The sequence below is a fragment of the Symphalangus syndactylus genome, chromosome 20, assembly GCF_028878055.3.
Source record: "Symphalangus syndactylus isolate Jambi chromosome 20, NHGRI_mSymSyn1-v2.1_pri, whole genome shotgun sequence".
Classification (NCBI taxonomy): domain Eukaryota; kingdom Metazoa; phylum Chordata; class Mammalia; order Primates; family Hylobatidae; genus Symphalangus; species Symphalangus syndactylus.
Window position 1 is genome coordinate 22403145 of NC_072442.2, and position 25312 is coordinate 22428456.

At 43.3% G+C, this 25312-nt stretch overlaps 3 protein-coding genes across 14 annotated transcripts in view; 2 read left to right on the forward strand and 1 right to left on the reverse strand.

Annotated features, from left to right (window-relative positions):
• The window catches only part of CCT6B (chaperonin containing TCP1 subunit 6B), a 140413-nt gene extending 120212 nt beyond the window's left edge, over positions 1–20201 (reverse strand). For 3 of the 7 annotated variants that reach the window (XR_008653200.2, XM_063628584.1, XM_055257999.2), the window contains exon 1: positions 1042–1271. Coding sequence is in view for 6 of the 7 variants with exons in the window: in XM_063628584.1 (XP_063484654.1) it covers positions 1042–1178 (137 nt within the window). In the remaining variant the exon portion in view is untranslated. Of the gene's footprint in view, positions 1–1041; positions 1275–20103 lie in introns of those variants that run through there. The other 4 variants (XM_063628583.1, XM_055258001.2, XM_063628586.1 and 1 more) reach the window with 3 other exon arrangements.
• ZNF830 (zinc finger protein 830) lies at positions 1320–3322 on the forward strand. Its single transcript, XM_055258003.2, has one exon. It carries the CDS (start codon positions 1352–1354, stop codon positions 2468–2470), a length of 1119 nt encoding a protein of 372 aa, XP_055113978.1. The 5' UTR covers positions 1320–1351; the 3' UTR covers positions 2471–3322.
• LIG3 (DNA ligase 3) overlaps positions 2840–25312 on the forward strand; it is a 41930-nt gene continuing 19457 nt past the window's right edge. The window contains exons 1-3 of one of the 6 annotated variants that reach the window (XM_063628552.1): positions 20260–20364; positions 21188–21264; positions 23010–23560. In XM_063628552.1, coding sequence (XP_063484622.1) covers positions 23014–23560 — 547 coding nt within the window. In that variant the 5' untranslated portion in view covers positions 20260–20364; positions 21188–21264; positions 23010–23013. Of the gene's footprint in view, positions 2904–20234; positions 20365–20448; positions 20676–20696; positions 21265–23009; positions 23561–25312 lie in introns of those variants that run through there. The other 5 variants (XM_063628554.1, XM_063628553.1, XM_055257991.2 and 2 more) reach the window with 5 other exon arrangements.

Genomic DNA, 25312 nt, shown 5'->3' on the forward strand with positions numbered 1-25312 from the left:
TTTTGTATTTTCCATCATTTTCAAGTTAAAATCCAAACACAGCAATGACATACTTGACCTTTCCCAAATCTTCCCTGCCTCATCTACTTTCCCACAAGCAAATCTTCTGGTTCCCTTAATACACCATGTTTTGTTTTGTTTCTGTTGGTTTTGCACCATTGGTCTTTCTTATTCCTGAAATTACTTTGCCCAGGCCTTTACTCCCTGTTCCAACTAGTGAAGTCTTATTCTTCTTTCAAGACTCTGATCAAACATGTTACTTAAGATGCTTTTCCTTCTGCCATCAATTAGTCCCTTTTCTCAGCATAATCATATGCATCTATATATAATTAGCACATCCTACTCCACCACATCCGTCTCTACCACATCTCCTTAAGAACAGAAACTGTATCTTGATCATTTCCGTGTCCCAGCAACTAGTACCTAAGTCACTTATTTTACCATTAATATTATTTTGCTCATTACTGTGAGGATGTGTCTCTCCTCTTATACCCTTTTGCCCTCACTGGTCTCTTTTCCTCACTCTTGTCTATAGAAAAGGTTGCTTAATATATACTGAAAAGATGAATAGATATGAACAATCATAGACACGGGGTATTCAAGTAGAACTTGGATTTGACCCCATGCCTTCCTGGCTCCAAAGCCTGTGTCCTCTCCACTACAATACATTGCCATACAAAAAACAAAACTACTTGTTGAATTTACGGACCAAGGGTATACAGTCTTAAAGAGCAGAGGAGTTAAATGCTTTGTTTCCAATGAGACACTAAATTAACTGACTTTCTAACTGCATATGAACCTTGACGACAAGTTGGGGGTCGGGGAAGCGCCACAGCTTCACTCCTGGGGCCCTCTACTAGGGGAGGCTTTTCTCCTCCATCTGCACTAGGCGACAAATACCCTCAGAGCAGGGATGAGAATGAGGGAAATCAAGCTCGCAAGAATATCCACAGCGCTCCGCGGACGCCTGCCTCAGAAGGCCCCAGGACACCAACAGGCCCCCAGCCGCCTAATGGCCGGCCGCTCCAACCGCCGTCTCACATTTTCATGGTGCCTTTAGGACCCAAGTTGGTCCGCAGCACATCCTGCAGCCCTCGGGCGGCGCATATATTGACGGCCAAAGCTGCCTGGGCCCGCGCCACCTCAGCCTTGGAGTTCACGGCCTTTATCGCAGCCATAGCCTAATCGTTCAGAGGGAGAAAAAAAAAAAGCCTTAGTCGCGATTCTGAGCAAAAACGGCAATGCGACGCCACGCTCTCTTGAGCCTCGGCCAATCATCGCCCTTACAGGAAGTGATGTTATCATGCCTCGCCCGACGGAAACCAGAATCGCTTTGGGTCTGGTCGCCAAGATGGCGTCCTCCGCCTCCGCTCGGACTCCGGCAGGGAAGCGAGTGGTAAATCAGGAAGAATTGCGGCGGTTAATGAAGGAGAAGCAGCGTCTGAGCACCAATCGGAAACGGATAGAATCTCCATTCGCGAAGTACAACCGTTTGGGGCAGCTGAGTTGTGCCCTGTGTAACACTCCGGTTAAGAGCGAGCTCCTGTGGCAGACTCACGTCCTGGGAAAGCAGCACCGAGAGAAAGTGGCCGAGCTGAAAGGCGCGAAGGAAGCCAGCCAGGGTTCGTCCGCCAGTTCAGCGCCTCAGTCCGTCAAAAGGAAAGCGCCGGACGCAGACGAGCGAGATGTCAAGAGAGCGAAGGCCACCTTGGTGCCTCAGGTACAGCCCTCCACATCTGCGTTGCCCACCAACTTTGACAAAATAGGAAAGGAGTTCATTAGAGCGACTCCCAGTAAGCCTTCAGGACTCAGTTTACTCCCCGATTATGAAGATGAGGAGGAGGAGGAAGAGGAGGAGGAAGGAGATGGAGAAAGAAAAAGGGGGGACGCCAGCAAGCCGCTCTCCGACCCACAGGGCAAGGAGCACTCAGTTTCCTCTTCGCGGGAGGTAACAAGTAGTGTGCTGCCAGACGATTTCTTTAGTACTAATCCTCCCAAGGCCCCCATAATTCCTCATTCAGGGTCAATTGAGAAAGCAGAAATACATGAAAAAGTGGTGGAAAGGAGAGAAAACACCGCGGAAGCGTTACCGGAAGGTTTTTTTGACGACCCTGAGGTAGATGCAAGGGTACGAAAGGTTGATGCCCCAAAAGATCAGATGGACAAAGAGTGGGACGAATTCCAAAAAGCCATGAGGCAGGTCAACACTATTTCCGAAGCCATAGTTGCCGAAGAGGATGAGGAGGGACGGTTGGACCGCCAGATTGGGGAGATCGATGAGCAGATAGAGTGTTACCGACGGGTGGAAAAGCTACGGAATCGCCAGGATGAAATAAAAAATAAACTTAAAGAAATCCTGACCATAAAAGAACTGCAGAAAAAGGAAGAAGAGAATGCTGACAGCGATGATGAGGGGGAATTGCAGGATTTGTTGTCTCAGGATTGGAGGGTGAAAGGGGCATTGTTATAGGGTTTTAAAGACCCAAGATTTCTAACAGCCTCAGCTATTGTATAAAAAGTGCTGTCTCTCAGTAGTATATCGGTTACTTCATGCCTAAAGATTTGGGTACCTGGATTGCTAAACTGGATTGTTGAGATAAAATGAGCCAGTGAGCTACAGCACTTTGGAAAATTTGTGTAAAATGTTTTTGAGGTAAAGTTGTTTTTAAAATTTCTGAAGTGTTATATACCAAAATGCCAACTTTTCCACGACAGACTTAACTGTATAATTTCGTTGTAAAATCTGTGAGTTGTAAATATTGTACATAGTTAAATCTGTATTCTGTTTTGAATTTTTTTAATGAATTTTTTTAATCAATAGACCAACCGGCAAACTCCAGATGAATGCTCACTGTGGTATTTGGAATGTATGTATCTTCTGAACCCTACATCAAGTTGAAAAGGTTTGTTTTCTTGTTTCTTTGGTTTTTGTTTGGTTTTTTAGAACACTTCATAAACACATAAGTCATTGTAGGTTAATCAGTTCTCTTAGTATGCTTTATTTGAAAAACATGAGAAAACTATATGCCCAACATGATCAGCCTCCCTAAACCAAAGCTTCTCTTGACTAGACCAATGATGATCAGATGTGGTTGCACATGAGAATCACCTATGAAGCATTAAAATAAATTCAAGTGTCTGAGGCCTTCCCCTTCAATAAATCTGGGATTGGGCCCAGGCAACTGTGTTTTTTAATCTCCCAGGTTATTCTAATATATGCCAGGGTTAGAGAGTAACTGCCCTAAATCCAGAACCCATTTATGTTTTTCAGGTTTTTCTTTTTCTTTAAATAACACATTCAATAAATTTGCTGTTTCTTGAATGAAGGAAATATTATCTTTTATTAATTTCATCCAGCCTTAAATTTTGTTATTTGGTGGTAAATTAGGGTTCCTTGTTTGCGGGTCCTATCTAGTGTAGAAAGAATATTTAAGTTGTCTTTCCAGCAGTAACAATTGGCTCTTGTTGGTCATTGATAGTTTAAATCACTCCTTCCTTTGGAGATTGAGGTACTCAAATAGGAAAAGGGAATTAGCAGTGTTCTGGAGTAGAAATGCATACAGCAGATTCAAATAAATGTGAGCAATAATAATAATAGCTAAGACCTATATATTCCTTAGTATGGGCCAGGCATGGTTCTAAGTGCTTTACATATATTAACTCAATCTAGTTTCCCTAAATTCCTTTTTTATGGAGAGGAGTACCAAGAGATAAGGTTTGAAAAGCCTTGAGTGCTAAGTGAAAATTTTTAATGAAGTTCATATGAAAATGGAGGTTTTGAGCGAATAATTACATCTGCAAAGAAATATCATGGGACATTATTAACAGTATATAGACTGGAATGAACATGGAGGGTAGAAGGAAGCTAGGAGCTATTTGAAAACTATATTTTCAAAAGCAAGGTGACAAGACTGATTAGCTGTGGATTGGGAGAAAAGGAATAGAAGTGAAAGAATTTCATAGGAATAGCTAAATTATTTTTGTTGTTTGTTTTTTTTGTTTGTTTTGAGACGGAGTCTCACTCTGTCACCCACGCTGGAGTGCAGTGGCGCGAACACAGCTCACTGCAAGCTCCGCCTCCCAGGTTTCACGCCATTCTCCTGCTTCAGCCTCCCGAGTAGCTGGGACTACAGGCACCCGCCACCACGCCAGGCTAATTTTTTGTATTTTTTAGTAGAGACGGGGTTTCACCGTGTTAGCCAGGATGGTCTTGATCTCCTGACCTCGTGATCTGCCCACCTCGGCCTCCCAAAGTGCTGGGATTACAGGCGTGAGCCACCACGCCCGGCCAGAATAGCTAAATTTTAGTGACTAGAAGTGGAAGAAGAAAAACAGGAGGGATAATTATGGGATTCAAGATTTTGTTTGTATTTAGTGTCACTGCCTAAAAGGAGTTATCTAACACTTATTGAACAGTTGCTGTGTACCACAAATTGTTATTAACAATTGTCCTGCTGCCTGTGGCAGTCTTCCTCCTTGAGCTGCTAGCTGATCAGTGATAGCAGCTTCTATTTGATGAGACACGGCTTGCTTGCCTCAAATGTGTGAACCCAATGTTACTCAGAATTTTCCCTTCATTCATCACTATTACTCTAGCAAGAAAGTACAAATATGAGTTTGAATGGTGGGCCCAGTACTGCCTTGGCCAACAATCTAGTGGAGTACTTTCCACTAAAGATACAATGCGACTGGGTGTGGTGGCTCATGCCTATAATCCTAGCACTTTGGGAATCCGAGGCAGGTGGATCACTTGAGCTTAGAAGTTCAAGACCAGCCTGGGCAACATGGCAAAACCCCATCTCTACAAAAAATACAAACAAATTATCCGGGCGTGGTGGCATTCACCTGTAGTCCCAGCTGCTTGGGATGCTGAGGTGGGAGGATCACCTGTGCCAGGGGAGGTGGAGGTTGCAGTGAGCTGTGATTGTGCCACTGCACTCCCACATGGGTGACAGAGTGTGACCCTGTCTCAAAAAGTAAAAAAATAAAAAAGTAAAAAAAGAAAATTTTACATTTTCTAGTAGCCAAAGTAAAATGAAGTGAAAAGTTTTAATGTGCTTTATTTCATCTATGTCCAGAATATTAATGTTCCAATATGTAATTAATATTTAAAGATTGGTTATTTTTACTACATTTTTGAAATCTAGGTGTATCTAACAGCACATCTCAGTTTAGATTGGCCACACTTCAAGTACTCAATAGCCATATGTGACTAGTGGCTACTATAAAGAACAGCATAGATCCAAAGAGTAAGGTATCCAGGTGAAAAGATAAACATGCTCAGGAGGTAGTGAGCATCCAATTTAAATAGAGCAGAGGGTTCACTCCTGGCAACAGTGGGAATTATGATTGAAAAGGTAGATTAGGAACATGTGGAGGACCTTGAATGCCAAGCTCTAAGGAATTTGAACTTTCTAAGTTAACAATTTATCCTTGTAGATTGAGTCCTTAATTGTAACACAGTCAAAGAAGTGCTTAAGAAGTGCCAGGTGTGGTTACTACTCATGTGAACCCCCGTTGGGCTTTCAGGAAGGCCAAAAAGCCCTCAAAATCTGATTCTCAATGGTCTGTATTCCAGAGCAGTAGAAATGGGGCCCTGACCATAATCAGTGCTCAATGAGTCCTTGTTGAATTTGAGGTCAGTGTAAGCAGCTATAGGAGCTAGTGTATCTTTCCTGATCCACTTATACATTGGAAAGCTCCATTATTATACCTTCTCTAAGTCAAATAGATTTTGGCATTTGACTGAATACCATCATTGTTCCTAAACTGTAAGAATTGGTCCCAAGGACTCCTTCCAGTCACTTCTCTTTTTAGAATGCCCCCTAATTCAGCCGTCATCACAGTATAGAAGTGTAAAGGCTATAAAGGTATCCTCTCACCCAACTTCACTTATCAATTTAAATCAACACCCCTAACTTGGAAGAAAAAAAAATGCTGATCCAACTAGCCTTCAAATGTATATGTGTCCAGTGCCTTAAAATTTTCATTTATTGATAGAAGTAATGACTGCTTTTTATACACCAGGGGACAAAATAGGCTATGGAATTAAAATTGCAGGAGAAAATATAATTTAGGCCTAAAATCTTTAATAGTAACAATCACTAGATTAGTGTGTAGTAATGCAAAGAACCGTGGAACAGAAGAGCTGCATTCAAGTTTCCACTCTACTTTTTAATGGTTAATGAGCTTGGCCAAGTCATGTCTCTGAGCCTTAGTTTGCTCCACTATAAAATGAAGATATGTAATTCCTCACAGGGGTATGGTGAGAGTCCAGCAAGACATGGACTCATTCTGATGAACACAGAATGGAAGGTCTTAATGGAAATAGTGTATTTCCTGTCAAGCACCAATTGGCTAGCTGTTTGGCTAGATGTTGTGCCGGGGGTTTGAGTAAATATTCATAGGAATGATGACTAGATAGATAACCTTAGATTGCTTTTTCAAACTAATAGTCTATTAGCCTGTATAATACCAGGAGTATAGAAGATTTAAATTTGAACAAGGGCCAGGCTGGGTGGCTCACGCCTATAATCCCAGCACTTTGGGAGACCGAGGCAGGTGGATCACCTGAGGTCAGGAGTTTGAGACCAGCCTGGCCAACATATAGTGAAACCCCATCTATACTAAAAATAAGTAAATAAATGAATACAAAAATTAGCTGGGCATGCAGTGCACGCCTGTAGTCCCAGCTACTTGGGAAGCCGAGGTGGGAGAATCGCTTGAACCTGGGAGTCAGAGGTTGCAGTGAGCTGAGATCGCACCAGTGCACCCCAGCCTGGGCGACAAAGCAAGACTCCGTCTCTCAAAAGAAAAAAAAAAGTTTGAACAGGGGGAAAAAAAATCCCAGAACTCCTCGCATTCAATTTTATATCTACATTTCCTCCCTCAGTGATCTCATCCCTTCCTATGGGTTTAAATATCACCTATGTAGAAAAAAGAAAAAGAAGATTCCCAATTTATATCTCCAACCTTGGCCTTCCTCCTAAGCTTCTGGCTTAGCTAAGTACCTACCTAACATTCCACTTCAAGGTTTAATAGGTGTCCAAAACATAATAACTCTCAAACAGAGCTTTGATTTTCTTCTCAAACCTGTTCTCAGGTTTACTGAGAACTTGTCTCAGTAAACTTTAATTTTACTGAGACTTGTCTCAGTAAATGGCACCACTACCCACCCAGATGCTCAAGGCAAACCCTAGGGGCCATCATTCATTCTCTTTCCTTTCCCTCAAATCTAATGCACTAGTTAAGTCCTGTCCATTCCACCTCTAAAATATGCCTAAAATCTGTCCACTTCTTTCTCCACTGGCCCTAGCCACCAACATCTCATTCATTGTTGCCTGTCCCCCTACCCTCATCACAATCCATTCTCACAAAGTAGACAGAATGATCTTAAAATTTTAGATCAAGTCACTCTATCATTTAAAACCATTATATGCTTCTATCACACTGGGGCGGGGGGAGAAATCCAAGCCCTTATTAAGCCCACATGGTACTCAGGGATTGCTAATTCAAATGTCTACTACTTACAAACTGATGACAGTAAGCCCCATTAAAGTGGCGTGGAAGGGGACAGGAGAGCATAACTGCTCTACTTTGAAAGCAATTATTATTCAGGAATAATGGCCTGGCATAGTGAGTCTCACTCTGTCATGCAGTGGCGCGATCTCAGCTCACTGCAACCTCCGCCTGCCGGGTTCACGCCATTCTGCCTCAGCCTCCCGAGTAGCTGGGACTACAGGCGCCTGCCACCACGCCTGGCTAATTTTTTTGTATTTTTAGTAGAGACAGGTTTCACCATGTTAACCAGGATGGTCTCATCTCCTGACCTTGTGATCACTTGCCTCAGCCTCCCAAAGTGCTGGGATTACAGGCGTGAGCCACCACACCCGGCCCAAATTTTTTTTTTAACTTAAGAGAAATTGCAAGTCAGGATTGTTTTTTAGTGAAATATCAAAAACACTGTGGGCTGAGTGTGATCTGTGGACCCCCACCTTGTGACATACCTCTCTGACTTCATCTACTACACATTTCCCCTTAATTCTCTATGTCCCAGTTCACTGGCTAGCTTTCTAGCCCTCAGATGTGACATCTCAGGGCTTGTGCCCTTGCGGTTTTCTCTGCTTGGAATGTGACTTCAGATAGCATGGCAGTCTTCTCAGTCATTCAGTTCTAAGCTCTAAAGTCCCTTTCTCAGATGGCATAAACAGCCACCTGTCACTCACAATACTTTATGAATTCACTAAACTTATCGCTATCTTAAGTTAGCTTGTTTATTTGTATCTAAGTTAACATCTCTCCCCACTAGAATGTAAACTCCATGAGAGCAGGGATCTTGTCTGTCTTAGCTGCAACCTAAAATAATGTCAGACACATAATAGGGCTTGATAAACACCTGTTGAATGAATACCACCCACATAGCTGAAAGTTGCTTGGGAAAGTGGCAGAAAGATCAAGCTGACTACAGAAATCAGAACCAGCATAAAAGTCAGTTAGCAGCTTGAACAGAGGGCTGAGGTACTTTTTTCCAACTATGTGTCTTCCTTACTTCTCTAGCACATGAAGCCTTTACCTATTCTGAGCACACAACAGGGCAAGGAGGTATACACAACAGCCTCTAGGGTGCAATGGGCCACCTTCACAGTTAGCTGACAGGAATTCCTCATGGTACCAAATAGGCAAAGAGGGACTCTCAGAGGAGGAAACCAGCTCCATCTGGCTGCACCTCCATTTTGCTAGCAGCATTTGGTGAGCTTCAAGCACACTGGGAAGCTAAGAGTCATCTTTAGGGGAATGAGGAGGACCACACAAAGTGTTTGATGATGGTGGTGTTTGTTGTTTTCATTGTTGTGTATTGTTTGTTGTTTTGCCAAGTGTAGTTACAAGGTCATATCAATCAAGCCAGCTGATCAGGTTATTAATAATAGCTACCATTGACTGGATACCTACCATATGGTGGCACTATGCTAGGGTTTGGTATACACCATGTCACATACTCACAACCCTGTAAAGTATATGAAATCTTCATTTTACAGATGAGGAAGCTGAGGGTCTGAAGTGAAACAACTTACTCAAGGCAACAATCCCAAAGCCCTTGTTCTTCCCACTATTACACTGCATCATTATTAATATTAATATATATTTGCGTAGGGTATTTTTTACTCACCAACTGATATGGTTTGGCTGTGTCCCCACCCAAATCTCATCTTGGATTCCCACATGTTGTGGGAGGCACCCAGTGGGAGGTAACTGAATCAAGGGGGTAAGTCTTTCCTGTGCTATTCTCATGAAACTGAATAAGTCTCAGGAGATCTGATGGTTTTAAAGAGAGGAGTCCCTCTACACAAGTTCTGTCTCTTTGCCTGCTGCTGTTAACGTAAGACGTGACTTGCTCCTCCTTGTCTTCCACCATGATTGCGAGGCCTCCCCAGCCATGTGGAACTGTAAGTCCATTAAACCTCTTTCTTTCGTAAATTGCCCAGTCTCGGGTATGTTTTTATCAGCAGCATGAGAACAGACTAATACACCAACCTTTACGTAGTTTTTTTTTTTTTATCTCACCACCCCCCCCACCAAAAGTGAAACAACTATTATCACTCCATTTTAGATGTCTAATGACTTGTCCAAGGTCACTCAGTAAGGTAATCACTAAGACTAGATGTAACTTGATTTCCTAGTACAATATATTTTCTATATTTAATAATAAAATGTGCACAACATGACAGGATCCCCAAAATAGCAAGAATTAAGATGAAGGAAGTTTGCTGTCAAGGTTAAAGCAGTTCAGTGCTTTTCACAATCCCTTCCTAGGCTGGGAAGTCCTCTTTGTTGCAGGGTGTTATCCTCAGATTTTCTCCACACGCTCCCACAATGCTCTGCCTAACCCCATTTCACCAGCAATAAAGTATGTACTCCTTAGTGGTCTCTGATGGGAGGAAGAATGATGATTTCAGTTCTCAGAAATCCCAATGGGAAATAACAGTTACAAAGTGCCCTGTGATCCACCGCTTTTTGACAAGGTGACCTTGGGCAAGTTACTTCACTCTTAGTTTCCTCAACTATTAATATAATCCAAGGAGAGTAATAGTTCCTGTCTCCTGAGATTAAATGAGTTAGACACATGTCAATGCTTTTAGTATAGCACCTGAGCCATATAGTAAGCACTCACTAAGTGTTGCCTGTTGTTATTGTACTGTATGGTTTCCGTATTCTAGGAGACTGCCCTTCCTTCATGTGACCATCCGCAGAGGGTATCTGAGGAAAAATGCTTTTGCTCTTTTTGGGATAATTTAGAAGTAGAAGAGGCACTGGATTAAGTGGAGTTATTTCCCAAGGTGGCTTAGACCCTCTTGCTTCCATTCACTCCCTCTCATTTGTATATTTGACATTTATTGAGAACCTACTCTATGAGAGTTCCTAGGGATTCAAAGATGAATAAAATGTGGCCCTGAACAAAGGGATTTCAGTCTAGATTAGGGCTTTTCAACCCCATCACTATTTTTGTTTGGTTGGTTGGTTGGTTGGTTTGTTGTTTTTCTGAGACAAGGTCTTGCTCTGACGCCCAGACTGGAGTGCAGTGGTGTGATCATAGCTCACCTCAGCCTTGAACTCCTAGGCTCAAGTGGTCCTCCTGCCTTAGCTTCCTGAGTAGCTAGGACTACAAGCACGAGCCACCATACTCAGCTATTTTCCCCCCCTTTTTTTGGTAGGGACAGTGTCTCCCTGTTACCAAGGCTGGTCTTGAACTTCTGTACTCAAGTGATCCTCCTGTCTCAGCCTCCCAAAGTGCTGGAATTACAGGCATGAGCCACTGCACCAGGCTTCCCTCTACACTATTGACATTTGGGACTGGATAATTATTTGGGCTGGGGGTCTGTCCTGTGCATCATAGGATGTTTGGCAGCATCCCTGACCTCTACCCACTAAATGCCAGTGGCCCTATCACAACCCCACCACCTCATCATGTTAGCTAAGAGTAGCCCCCAGTTGAGATCTACTGGTCTGTTTACAACTAACTATAATATAATATGAAAAAATATGTTTGTGCAAAGTGTTGAGTGGGCAGTGTGTTGGAGGAGCAACTGACTGCGAGGAGGAGGGTTCAGAAAGCCTTCTGAGGAGGCAAAATTTGCACTCAGCATTGAAGGATGAGAAAGACTGTGCCAAGCAGTGAAGGAGGGAATGAGTATTTTGGACTAAGGTAACAGTGGCACAGAGACACGGAAAGTATGCAGTGCTGGGGAAACTGTCGCCTCAAGTACATGGAAGGATGTGGTGGAAATAGGACAGGAAGTCCACTGGGACTAGATTTACAAAGAACCTTGCATGTGATCCTCAGCAATTTAGACTCCAGCCTGAAAGCAGAAATCCAGCGTGGGAAGGAAGAGAAAAAAGCACATTCATTTCTTGGAAAGACTTACCATCCTCAACTGGGAAAAGATAGAGACGATGGACAAAAATGAATAATTCCTTCTTTTAATCTGGATTTTCTTTCCAGTTATGGATTGGCTCTTCAGCCCACAGCTTCTATACTCCTCGAAATGAGAGGGAAGAAAAACTAGAGAAGCCCTCCTATTTTAGAACACAAGATTCACTCAAGAAAAAGACTCAATTTTACTCCTCCAAATAGTCCTTGAAGCTACTTGAAAACCTCTCATAGCAGACTCCGATATATTCCTTTGGTTGATGTCTTTTTATTTTAATTTTCAAAAAGTTTAGGAAATAGAAGCACACAGGGAAGTACAGAAAATAATGTAACAAACATCCTGTACCCATTACCCAAAAATTTATTTAAGAAATAGAAAAGTACAGAACACAGCTAAAACCCAAGTTAAAGAGAGTTTAGGTTTTAGATAGATACTTGGGCAGGAGGACACCTGACTAACATTTGCAGCATCAGACATCAGTGTGCAGGTTCTGGATGAAAGGCTGTCTCACCTAGTCTGTCCAAATTGGCCCATTTCAAAGACAATGGTTCCCTAACCCAACTATATTCAATGCCCTATGCTGACCTACTCAAGGAGATTCTAGGTCAGTGGGTCTACGTTGGGGCATTGGAAACAGTATGTTAAACAAGTTCTTCACGTAGTTCTGCAGTGGCAAAAACCAATGCTTGAAGCAATAACGTAACCTGTCAACCTATTCATCTGTTGATAACAGATCCTGCCTCACAGGTTTACTGTGAAGATGAAATACATACACACAAATTGCTTAGCACTGGCATATAAGAAGCCCTCAATAATACTTATTAACAGTAATCAATGTTCACTGAGTACTTCTTTAGGGTACACTGTGGTACAAGGGTCTGCAAGGAATTCAAAGGTATATATCAACCTCTCCCTGAAGGCAGAGTCTGAGTTTATCTTATTCACTCAATGCCCTGCACAAAGCAGACACTCAAATAATGCTTATTGAATAAATGAGTGAAAAAGTGTCCCTGATCTTCAAGGAAATTACAATCTGGTTGTATTATAAATAGTACATAAGAAACTGGGCAGGGGCCAGGTGCAGTGGTTCATGCCTGTAATGTCAGCACTTTGGGAGGCTGAGGTGGGAGAATTACTTGAAGCCAGGAGTTCAAGACCAGCCTGGGCAACATGGCGAGATGCCATCTCTACATAAAAATTAGCCGGGTGTGGTGGTGCACTCCCAGCACTTTGAGAGGCCGAAGCAGATGGATCGCCTGAGCTCAGGAGTTCCAAACCAGCCAAGGCAATATGGTGAAACCGCATCTCTACCAAAAATATAAAAAAGTCAGTTTTGGTGGCGTGCACCTATGGGTCCCAAGTACTTGGGAGACTGAGGTGGGAGGATCTCTTGAGCCTGGGAAGTGGAGGTTGCAGTGAGTCGAGATGGCACCAGTGCACTCCAGCAAGACTGCATCTCCAAAAAAAAAAGAAATTGGGCAGGACCAAAATATTAAACTACTGGTTATATGCAGTGTAAAGAGGGCTAATCAAAAGTCTAGGGTCTCAGTCCCACTTTGCCACCCATTCGCTGTGATATCTACCTGGTCAGTTTACTCCCTGAGCCTTAGTTTTATCCTCTTGGAGTATTAGGCTATGTCTGGGTACTAAGGACCCTCCCAGGAGGATCCATCACCAAGACCAAGACAGGAGCTGTAGGCAGGGGAGGTGGCAGCATGGGTGGTCAGGAATGCTTCAAGAAGGCTAAAGTGGCACATCCTAGAGAAGGAAAGAAAAGGGGTAGAGGCTCTCCCAATATACAGGAATGGCAGGAGGAACAAGAGAGATAAAGTGTTCAGCCCAGTCTTCAACCTCTGCCACTGCACCAAAGCTAAAAAACCAACTATCATCAAAACTACCTTATCAACCAGCCCCACAGCCCTGTAAAGGAGAACTTAAGTCTACCTCCCAAATAGGCTCATCTCTTCATAAAATATATTTTCCTTTGAAAATTGTTAACTTGTCTCCTGAAAAACATAACCACCAGGACTTCACGCTAGAAAACCCAACCCAGGAGTTCAAGGAAGATGGTGGCAACTTTGAGTTTTCCTCACACCACATCTGTGACCTCAACCCTCTTCTTAATCCTGTCCCAGAACCTCTCTGTCATGGATCAGCTACTCCCAAAGGCAAGTATGACTCCTCTAAGCTCTGCCCTTTCTCAACCTGACAGCTGTAGCATAACATATTCAAAGGAGAGGCCAAGAAACCCCCCTGGTTAAGAACCAACCTCCGCAGCCTTTATTGAGAATGAAGAACGATGAGCTGATTTGAATTATTGTATCTTTCTACAGCTGTTCCCTTTTAAATATTTATCCTGGCAAATACCACCACCATTTTTTACAACTTATTTTGTATGACTATTAAGCAAACCAACCCATAAAATCAGCTCTTGCTGCTGGGATTTATGTGATTCATAGACCACAACTTATTAAAAAAGGGAACCCACTGAGAACAGACTAGCCTCACAAGTGCCCCTCACTATCTCTAGGAAGATGTCAAGCCTTTTCCCGATTCTTGCCTGTGGCTCCCAAGCTACCACAGTTAGTAACATAGAACATGAACAGAATCTACCCATTTCCTTATGGCTCTTTTTCTTTGTAACAATCCTGATGAGTCTTAACTGGAAGTCAGGGATAGAACAGTCTTAAAGGAGATAGTCGAAACTCTTAAGAGGCTGACAAACAGGATAGATGCCCTAGAGGATTTACAGTCAAGGTCTGTGGAAAGAACTTAATTGAGGACTTCAAATAGCTAGGAACAAGCATGAGATATCCTGACTATTCACCACCAACTTAGTTCTTGTTTGGATCATAAAACTGCTTTGAGACTCCATAAAAGCTCTTCACCAAAAATGCGCATGCACACAAATGTTTATGTTTCGCTACTGTATTACACTCCTGGAATTGTGCCTGACGCAGAGTAGGCACTCAGTAAATACTTGACTGACCAATGAATGACTGAGTGATTACACTCTGTAGTGGTATGAATGTATCCAGGCTGGGTAGTGCAGGAGAATGTACATTTATTGAAATGCCTCTAAGTGCCAAGCAGTTTGCAAGCTGACATCAGTCATCTCATTTAATTGGCACGCACAATCCCAAGAGTTTGTATCCTCATTTCACCACCACCCCAAAAATGAAATACTTAAGCATAAATCTAATACAATATGTACAAGAGGTATATGAGGAAAGCTACAAAACTCTAATAAAAGAAATCAAAGACAAACTAATCAATAAATATTCCATGTTCATGGATACAAATACCCAATATTGTCAAGATGTCAGTTCTTTCCAATGTAATCTGTATATTCAATAACAATCCCAATCGAAATTCCAGTAAGTTAGTTTGTGGATATTGGCTTTAGAAACTGATTCTAAAGTTTATGTGAAAAAGCAAAAGATTCAGAATAGCCAACACAATATTGGAGGAAGAGAACAAAGTTGGAGGACTGACATTATCTAAGTTGAGACTTGCTATAAAGCTACAGGAATCAAGACAGTGTGGTACTGGTCAGAGAACACACAAATAGACCAATGGACCAGAAAACACAGCCCACAGACAGACTCACATAAATATAGTCAATGATCTTTGACAAATGACCAAAAGCAATACAAATGAGAAAACAGTCTTCTCAAAAATGGTGTTAGATCAACAAGGGATCCATATGGCAAAAATTGAATCTAGACAGATCTTACACCCTTTACAGAAATAAACTCAAAATTGATCAGGGACCTAAATGTAAAACTATTCCCATTTCACGGTGAAAACTGAGACCCGGAAAGTCAAGAAAATAGATGAAAGTTACAGACAGCTGGTAGTGGAACATAATTCAAACCTGTCTGTGTGAAACCAAAGCCCTGCTCTTCCCACCACACTTTGCCTCATTCTCCTTGGTAGAGCAGTTCCCACTTTTCTTTTTTTTTGAGACAGAGTCTCGCTCTGTCTCCCAGGCTGGAGTGCAGTGGCGTGATCTTGGCTCATTGCAACCTCTGCCTCCCAGGTACAAGCGATTCTTCTGCCTCAGCCTCCTGAGTAGCTAGGATTACAGGTGCACGCCACCACCTGGCTAATTTTTGTATTTTTAGTAGAGATGGGCTTTCACCATGTTGGTCAGACTGGTCTCGAACTCCTGACCTTGTGATCCGCCCACCTCGGCCTCTCAAAGTGCTGGGATTACAGGCGTGAGCCACCACACCCAGCCAGTTCCCACTTTTCTAAAGAAATGCAACTGCCAGCTTTCATACCTAGTTCCATTTCTTTTGTACCTAGTTCTATTTCACAGCAGGGGACCTGAATCAGAGAGAATCAGGGGGTTCAGGGAGCTCTCATCAAGCAAAAATCATTTAGAGCCTGAGTCTTTGCAAGTTTATATCAAATAGTTATGATATAATAAACATCCTTCTAAGGGATCTTATCACTTCCAGAGTTTTATTCATTCATTCCATTCACTCGTGAGTTTCATTCATTATTTACAAATATTTGTTGAGTATCGACTATGTGCCCAGCACTGTTCTAGGCACTGAGCATATGGCACAGATGCCACCCTCTACATGTAGGTTTGAAATCTAAGGCAGTGCATTCTAACAGAAACATAGTATAAGCCAAACATGCAGTTTTATATTTTCTAGTCACCACATTTTCAAAAAAGTAAAAATAAACGGGTGAGATGAACTTTATTTTATTTGACATAACATATCCAAAAAAAATCATTTCAATAAATAATTGACATAAAGATAGGATAGTCATGAGTTGTTTAACAACAGGATACCTTCTGAGAAATGCATCATAAAGTGATTTTGTGATGGGAATATCATAGTGTACTTACAAAACCTAAATGATATGGCTGACTATATACCTAAGCTATATGGTATAGCCTATTGCTCCTAGGCTATAAACCCATACAGCATGTAAACATACTGAATGCTGTAGGCAACTGTAACACAATACTAAGTATTTGTGTCTCTAAACATAGGCAAAGTACAGCACACACACACGCAAAGGTATAAAAGAAAATGGTCCAAGGTGGGTGGATCACCTGAGGTTGGGAGTTTAAGACCAGCCTGACCAACATGGAGAAACCCCGCCTCTACTAAAAATACAAAATTAGCAGGGCGTGGTGGTGCACGTCTGTAATCCCAGCTACTCGGGAGGCTGAGGCAGGAAAATTGCTTGAACCTGGGAAGCGGAGGTTGTGGTGAGCTGTGATCACGCCATTGCACTCCAGCCCGGGCAACAAGAGTGAAACTCTGTCTCAAAAAAAAAAAAAAAAGAAAGAAAGAAAAGAAAGGAAAATGGTACACCGCATAGGGCGCTTACCATGAATGAAGCTTACAGGACTAGAAGTTGCTCTGGGTGGGTCAGTGAGTGAGTGGTGTGTGAATATGAAAGCCTAGCACATTATTCTACCTTACTCTGGACTTTATAAAGTGTACACTTAGGCAACACTAAATTTACTTTAAAAATTTCTTCTTTTTTCAATAATAAATTAACCTTAGCTTACTGTTTACTTTTTTACTTTATAAGCTTTTTAATTTTTCTTTTTTTTTTTTGTTTTTTTTTCTTTGAGATAGTCTCACTCTGTTGCCCAGGCTGCAGTGCAGTGGCGCAATCTCGGCTCACTGCAACCTCCGCCTCCCAGGTTCAAGAGATTCTCCTGCCTCAGCTCCTGAGTAGCTAGGATTACAGGCGCATGCTACCATGCCTGACTAATTTTTGTATTTTTAGTAGAGATGGGGTTTCGCCATGTTGGTCAGGCTGGTCTCGAACTCTTGACCTCAGGAGATCCACCCGCCTCGGCCTTCCAAAGTCCTGGGATGACAGGTGTGAGCCACCATGATGGGCCCTGTTTGTGTTTTAAACTAAAGGTTATTACAAAAGAATCAAGTATTTTAAAATTAAAAAGCTTAGCTGGGCATGGTGGCTCACACCTGTAATCCCAGCACTTTGGGAGGCTGAGGCGGGCAGATCACCTGAGGTCAGGAGTTCAAGACCAGCTTGGCCAACATGGCAAAACCCCGTCTCTACTAACAATATAAAAAAATTATCCGGGCGTGGTGGTAGGCACCTGTCATCCCAGCTACTTGTGAGGCTGAGGCAGGAGAATCACTTGAACCTGGGAGGCAGAGGATGCAGTGGACTGAGATCGTGCCATTGCACTCCAGCCTGGGTGACAAGAGCAAAACTCCATCTCAAAAAAAATAAATAAAACCACACACACAAACAGCACAGTTGTATAAAAATATTTTTCTTTTTTTAAATAAATATTTTTATTTCTTATAAATATGTCACCCAGGCTGGTTTTGAACTCCTCCTGCCTCAGCCTCCCAAAGTGCTAGGATTAGAGATGTGAGCCACTGTGCCCAGCCAATATTTTTGCTTTATATCCTTATTCTATAAGCTTTTTCCTATTTAAAAAAAAAATTCCTTTTACTTTTAAAACTTTTTTGTTAACAAGACACAAACACACACATTAGCCTAGTAAGCCTACACACGGTCAGTATCATCAGTATCACCATCCTCCACCTCTATATCTTGTCCTACTGGAAGGCCTTCAGGGGCAATGTCATGCATGGAGCTGTCATCTCCTATGATAACAATGCCTTCTTCTGGAATACCTCCTAAAGGACCTACCTGATGCTATTTTACAGTTAGCTTTTTTTTTTTAATAAGTAGTAGTATACTCTAAAATAACAATAAGGGTGGGCATAGTGGTTCATGCCTGTCAGCTCAGCACTTTGGGAGGCCGAGGCAGGCAGATCACTTGAGGTCAGGAGTTCGAGACCAGCCTGGCCAACATTGTGAAACCCTGTCTCTACTAAAAATACAAAAATTAGCCGGGCGTGGTGGCAGGTGCCTGTAATTCCAGCTACTCAGGAGGCTGAGGGAGGAGAATTGCTTGAACCTAGGAGGCAGAGGTTGCAGTGAGCCAAAATCCTGCCGTTGCACTCCAGCCTGGGCGACAAGAACAAAACTCCGTCGCAAAAAAAAAAAAAAAAAAAAAAAATTATTAGCCCGTCGTGGTGGCAAGGGCCTGTAATCCCAGCTACTCGGGAGGCTGAGGCAGGAGAATCACTTGAACCCAGGAGGCAGAGGTTGCAGTGAGCCAAGATCGTGCCACTGCACTCCAGCCTGGGCGACACAGCAAGACTCTGTCTCAAAAATAAATTAATTAATTAATTTAATTTAATGACAATAAAAGGTATAATATACTAAATATATAAACCAGCAACATAGTCCTTTATTATCATTATCAAGTATTATATACTGTACATAATAGTGTGTGCTATGCTTTTATACAACTGGCAATGCAGTAGGTTCATTTCCACCAGCATCTCCACAAACACGTGAGTAATGTGCTGTCACTATATGATAGGGATTTTTCAGCTCCATTATAATCTTATGGGACCACCCTCATATATTTGGTCCATTGTTGGCCTAAATGTCATTATGTGGTACATATTATTAATGAGATATTTTACTTTTTTTAGTATGAATTTTTTGGTGTGTATTTTCTTCACTTATAGCACATCTCAATTCCATGCAACATTCAAGTGCTCAATAGTCACCTGTGGCTAGTGATTACAGCATTGGAAAAAGACAGATACAACTGAGGAGACTTAAAAAAAATGTAGCAAATGTAGTTGTAGAGATGTGCTCAAGATCACTCAATTATCATAGCTAGGACGTGAGTCTCCAGCGACCTTCCAATTCCCTGGTTGAACCAAAGCCCTGGTTCATTCTGCTGCGCATTAAAAACAGGCTTTACTCCCCTCCAAACAGTAGAATCGCAGTTAAACTTAGTCAACCAAACTTAATGTATCCAATGCAAAACTCATCTTTCTACCCCTAACACCTCCTCTTCCTCTCTATTTTCTATTTCAGTTGATGGTACCATTATGTTTCTGCTCACTCAAATTATTATTATTTTATCCATAAATGAGCACTTTATCTAGAAGATCATTTAAATTCTAAATGATCTTCAGAAACGCACTTTACTCTCCACCCTAACTAGCTGAATTTCATCTCCCACATGGGTCACTATGAGAGCCTTCTGATTTGTTCCCTTGCCTCAAGTCTCTCCCCACTCAGCTTCAACAGTATTCCCTAAGACTCTTCATTCTCTACAGAGTAAAGACGAAACTCTTCATCACACAGCACAGAATTCTCTCGGGAACCTGTTCTTTGCTTACCTAACAAGGCCCAATTGTTTGCTGTTCCTAGACTCTGAAGAGGTCACTTACCCTCAGGCTGCTACACTTGTAAACATCGCCATCCCCAACTCTCATGGAGCTGGCTTCAGATTTGAGATAATACACTTTGAATGATATACAATCAAGGAGTTTCTCCTCCACCACTCCTTTACATTTTATATCTACCTGCTATTTAGTGCGTCGTCCCAATTCCATGAAAGCTACTGAATACAAACTATTTACTAGGCAGTCTGCGGGACACAAACAGAGGGATTATATTAAAAAAATAGACTGACGCGATCTTTGCCTTCCCCGACCTCATTACAATATAGTTTCTCCACCAGTATCTTTAAAAACTAGATCCTCTCTAACAGTATGAGAAAATCAAGGGGATCCTCGGAAGTTCAGGCCAGGCTGCGTTCCGAGAAGCCGCCATGTCCCCTCACCTCCGCTTCCCGGGCCGCGATTGCAGGTTGAAAACTACTCCCAAACATCACAGCGCAGGCAGAATGTTAACTACGACCCACGTGGCAGACAGGGGCGGGGACCGGTCGCGTGGCCGCGGCCTTGGCTCTTGCGCCTGCGCGCTGCCTCCCGCTCGAGGACCCGGATTTAAAGAGACAGGAGCTCCAACCATCGTGTGCTGCCCGCGGCCTGTAGTGAGCTAGTCCCGAGGCCTGCGGTGAGCGCCGGAGCCGGAGAGGCAGGTGAGGGGCGGCACGGCGCGGCGCGGCCCGGCGTGGGGAAGGCAGCGGGCCGGGGCGGGGAGCTTGGCGCGGCCGGGGAGCCAGCCCCCCGGCTCCTCCCCCGCCCGCCTGCGGAGCCCCGGGGCACACCCTCCGTGACGTGGCGGCCCTCCCAGGAGCCCAGCGGGGAGGCTCGCGGCTCCCCGGGACCCCCACGGGGCCGCGTGAGGCGAGGAGGCCGGCGCCTGGGCTGTGCGCCCAGCGGAACCCACGGGGCCTTCTCGTACCCTGGCCCGGCGTGCGTCCTCCTGCGCCGAACCGGGAGCGCTCAGGTGGGACTCAGGGAGGCTTGATCACTTCCCGCCTGCGTCCCGGACCCGGTGGAGGAGCGCTCCTTTCTGCCTCGCCGGGGGTCGCGGCCTACGCCGCCGACCCCACTGTCCCCGCCACTCTCCGACAGCGGCGCGGGAAGCCCTTCGAGAAAAGCGGCGGCGGCCAGGCCTCAGCGATTTCCTTCTCGGGCCCCTGGGCTGCGGCAGTTGTGAGGGTGCGGAACGAGGAACAGACGGGTTTCCTCAAAGCTGCATTGTGCCTCCTCGTGGCCCAGCGCCTCCCGAGCCTCCCTCAAGTCCACTTCTTTCATTATTGGGGCCCTAGAGGTTGCTCTGTAAATTGATCTTCACTTGTTCTGACCTCCTTTTATGGGTCGGCCGTACTTCCACTTACCTCACCTCTGTGGTTCTTAAACTTTGGGAGTTATATAGCCCTTTGTGAATGTCACGAAAGTGATAGACCTCCTTCAAAACCGTGCATTTTCGAATGTACATCTTGTATACATTTTTAGAGAGCTCAGAACCGCTTCCCTCCCCCATAACCAGCGCATTCATGGATTCCTTGTAATTTTCCCAACCACCCTGTGAGGTAGGTATTATTTACCCTGTTTTAGAAATAAGAAAACAGATGCAGATAAATTAAGAGTTTTCTCCGAGGTAACAGTCGGTAAACTGTACAGTCAGACTTGCACTCCCATCCCTTATTCCAGGTCCACCAGCTTTCCTTCACATCATGTTGCACTACAGTAAGCAAAGCCTGCTTTTTATTATAAAGTGATAGCAATTTTGCTTCACAGCGTGTGCAGACTGAACATAATTCCAGTATACTTAAAACTAGGACTATAAAATGCTTTAGAAAACATGAATATAAGAAGATGCTGATATAATCTTTTTCCATTTGGATTGATTTTTGAGTTCCTGTGAGTCTTGCTGCCCAATGACTTCAGCATTCTCTGATTCAAGTTGCTGAATTATAAACAGGTTAATTGCACATCGGGAGCCTCTTTTTGAAAGATAACGACGTCACCGATCATAATAGGAGCTGACGTTAATGAGAGCTCTTGCTGTGTGCCCAATTGTTTTAAGGGTTTTACTCTTAGAACAGCTCTTTGGGCCGGGCGCGGTGGCTCACGCTTGTAATCCCAGCACTTTGGGAGGCCGAGGCGGGCGGATCACGAGGTCAGGAGATCGAGACCACGGTGAAACCCCGTCTCTACTAAAAATACAAAAAATTAGCCGGGCGTGGTGGCGGGCGCCTGTAGTCCCAGCTACTCGGAGAGGCTGAGGCAGGAGAATGGCGTGAACCCGGGAGGCGGAGCTTGCAGTGAGCCGAGATCGCGCCACTGCACTCCAGCCTGGGTGACAGAGCGAGACTCCGTCTCAAAAAAAAAAAAAAAAAGAACAGCTCTTTGAGTTAGGTCCCATAATTAGCCACATTTTACAGATGAGGAAGCTCAGAAACAGGTAAGTAACCCATCAAGGTTATACAGCTGGTAAGTGGCTGAGTTAGGATTTGAACTCAGGCAGTCTGATTCCAGGCTCTGCTTAGTTGTCTTTCAATATAGGGATTCTAACTCAATTCCAACTCTATATAGTGGCTTGATTTCTGAGGACGACATATGTGTTAAACTTCACAATAAAAACTTCATGAACATAAATGTAATTTTTACTGGTGATTAAAAAGAAACTTCAGGGCCGGGCGTGTGGCTCACGCCTGTAATCCCAGCACTTTGGGAGGCCGAGGCGGGCGGATCACCTAAGGCTGGGAGTTGGAGACTAGCCTGACCAACAAGAAGAAACGCCGTCTCTACTAAAAATACAAAAAAGTTAGCCGGGCATGGTGGCGCATGCCTGTAATCCCAGCTACTAGGGAGGCTGAGGCAGGAGAATCTCTTGAACCCGGGAGGAGGAGGTTGCGGTGAGCCGAGATTGCGCCATTGTACTCCAACCTGGGCAATGAAAGTGAAACGCCGCCTCAAAAAAAAAAAAAAAAAAAAAAAAGAAACTTCAGGATCTTGTAATACTTAAAGGTCATCATCCATTATGAGCATGTTGCTGATGGCCTAAAAAGAGCTTTTATGTTATTTGGATTTTCTTCATTGTGATTTACTAGATGTACATGTGTGCATTAGATAATTCAACATCCTTTTGCGAGCTGGCTTTTCCTGTATCAGAACTCTTTCATGCTGTAGAGTAGACAATGAATGTAATACTTTGGAAAGTGTTTGATTAGTCATCATGGACTATATAAGACACTGGCCTTTGGAAAATTGGAAGCCTATCTCCTTGTTTATATCTTTTTTTTTTTTTTTGGCCTCCCACCCTTTCGTACAGCTATATGTCTTTGGCTTTCAAGATCCTCTTTCCACAAACCCTCTGTGCACTCAGCCGAAAAGAACTGTGCCTATTCCGAAAACATCACTGGCCTGATGTAAGACAATTCAGCCAGTGGTCAGAAACAGATCTGCTTCATGGACATCCTCTCTTCCTGAGAAGAAAGCCTGTTGTATCATTCCAGGGAAGCCATCTAAGATCACGTGCCACCTGCCTTGTTTTCTTGCCAGGGTTGCATGTGGGACGCTGCAGTGGCCCCTGTGAGATGGCTGAGCAACGGTTCTGTGTGGACTATGCCAAGCGTGGCACAGCTGGCTGCAAAAAATGCAAGGAAAAGATTGTGAAGGGTGTATGCCGAATTGGCAAAGTGGTGCCCAATCCCTTCTCAGAGGCTGGGGGTGATATGAAAGAGTGGTACCACATTAAATGCATGTTTGAGAAACTAGAGCGGGCCCGGGCCTCCACAAAAAAAATCGAGGACCTCACAGAGCTGGAAGGCTGGGAAGAGCTGGAAGATAATGAGAAGGAACAGATAACCCAGCACATTGCAGGTAAGGTAGAGAACACTGCTTTCTCATCTTACTGGTGCTGAGAGAAAAAGGGATAAGGAGTTCAATTGCTTTCTTTCTCTTTTTTTTTAACTTTGTTTTTTTAGAGATGGGGTCTCATTCTGTTGCCCAGGCCAGTGTTTAATATCGCATTCGTAGCTCACTGCAGCCTTGCACTGCTGGACTCAGGTCATCCTGACTCAGCCTCCCAAGTAGTTGGGATTACAGGCGCAAGCCACCATGCTCAGCCTTTAACGTTTTATTTGGAAATAATTTTAAACTCACTGAAGTGTTGCAAGATTAAAAATAGTACAAAGAACATTCATATTCCTTTTACCCATATTTACCTATTAACATTTTACTCTTATTTGCTTTATCATATTTGTTCATGTGCTCTCTCTCTCTCTCTACATACATACACACACACGCGTGTGTGCACTCACTTTAAACCATTTGACAATAAGTTGCATACATCATGGTCCTTTAAAATTCTTCAGTGTATATACCTTAAGAATAGGATATATGACCATTATGCGACTATAATATAGCTATCATCTTCAGAAAATTTGTCCTTGATATAATACTTTCATCTACCATCGGTATATTATTTTGTCAGTGGATTGAGTCATACCTTCAATAGCCTTTTCCTGCAGTATAGGGTCCCAGTTTAGGATCATATCAGGTGTTGCATTTAGTTGTCATGTTTCTTTGGCCTCCTTTAATCTGAAATATTTCCATAGTCTCTCTTTTATGACATTGATATTTTGGAAGAATAGAGTACTGATTACTATCCTCTTTTACTTTTTTTCTTGTAGCATATAATTCATTACTGTACTTAACTAATTTGATACTTAATTGTCCCATATTTGGCCAATTAGGAACCCCTTTACACTGTCCTCTGTGTCCTGTATACCTTCATTACTTTTTTTAATGTACTTCTTTACTCAGGCATAGCAAGATGCTTTTATTCTTATCCTATATGTATCCTTCCCCAGCCCTGAAATTCGCAATTTCTCTGGGGATTCCTGTTAGTGGGAAATGCCCCTATTAAAGAGTAAAACCCGGATACTATGTGTCAACGCTGTCATGAGGTATCAGTTTTTTTGTTTGTTTGTTTTTTTTTTTGAGAGTCTCACTCTGACCCAGGCTGGAGTGTAGTGGCACTATCCTGTTAGTGGGAAATGGTATTAAAGAGTAAAACCCGGATATTATGTGTCCACATTGTCATGGGGTATCTGTTTCTTTTTTTTTTTTTTTTTGAGACAGTCTCACTCTGTGACCCAGGCTGGAGTGCAGTGGCACTATCTTAGCTCACTGCAACCTCTGCCTTCCAGGTTCAAGCAATTCTCCTGTCTCAGCCTCCCAAGTAGCTGGGACTACGGGCACTTGATACCACACCCGGCTAATTTTTGTGTTTTTAGTAGAGACAGGGTTTCACCATGTTGGTCCGGCTGGTGTTGAACTCCTGACTTCAAGTGATCCCCCCACCTTGGCCTCCCAAAGTGCTGGGATTACAGGCCTGAGCGCCCAGCCATGGCGTGTCTGTTTCTAAGCCCTTTCAGCAGACAGAGCTAGAAAATATGTGTGTGTATATGCATGTAAAATTCATACCTATATATGGCTATATATAACATGTTTGCATGTACATGCATTTTCACATATGCATATTTTAGAAATTTTATGCCAATACCTCCAAATCCAGTTAGTCCTCTTTGACCTTCAGCGTCTGTAAAATGATGTTCATATCTTCAACTT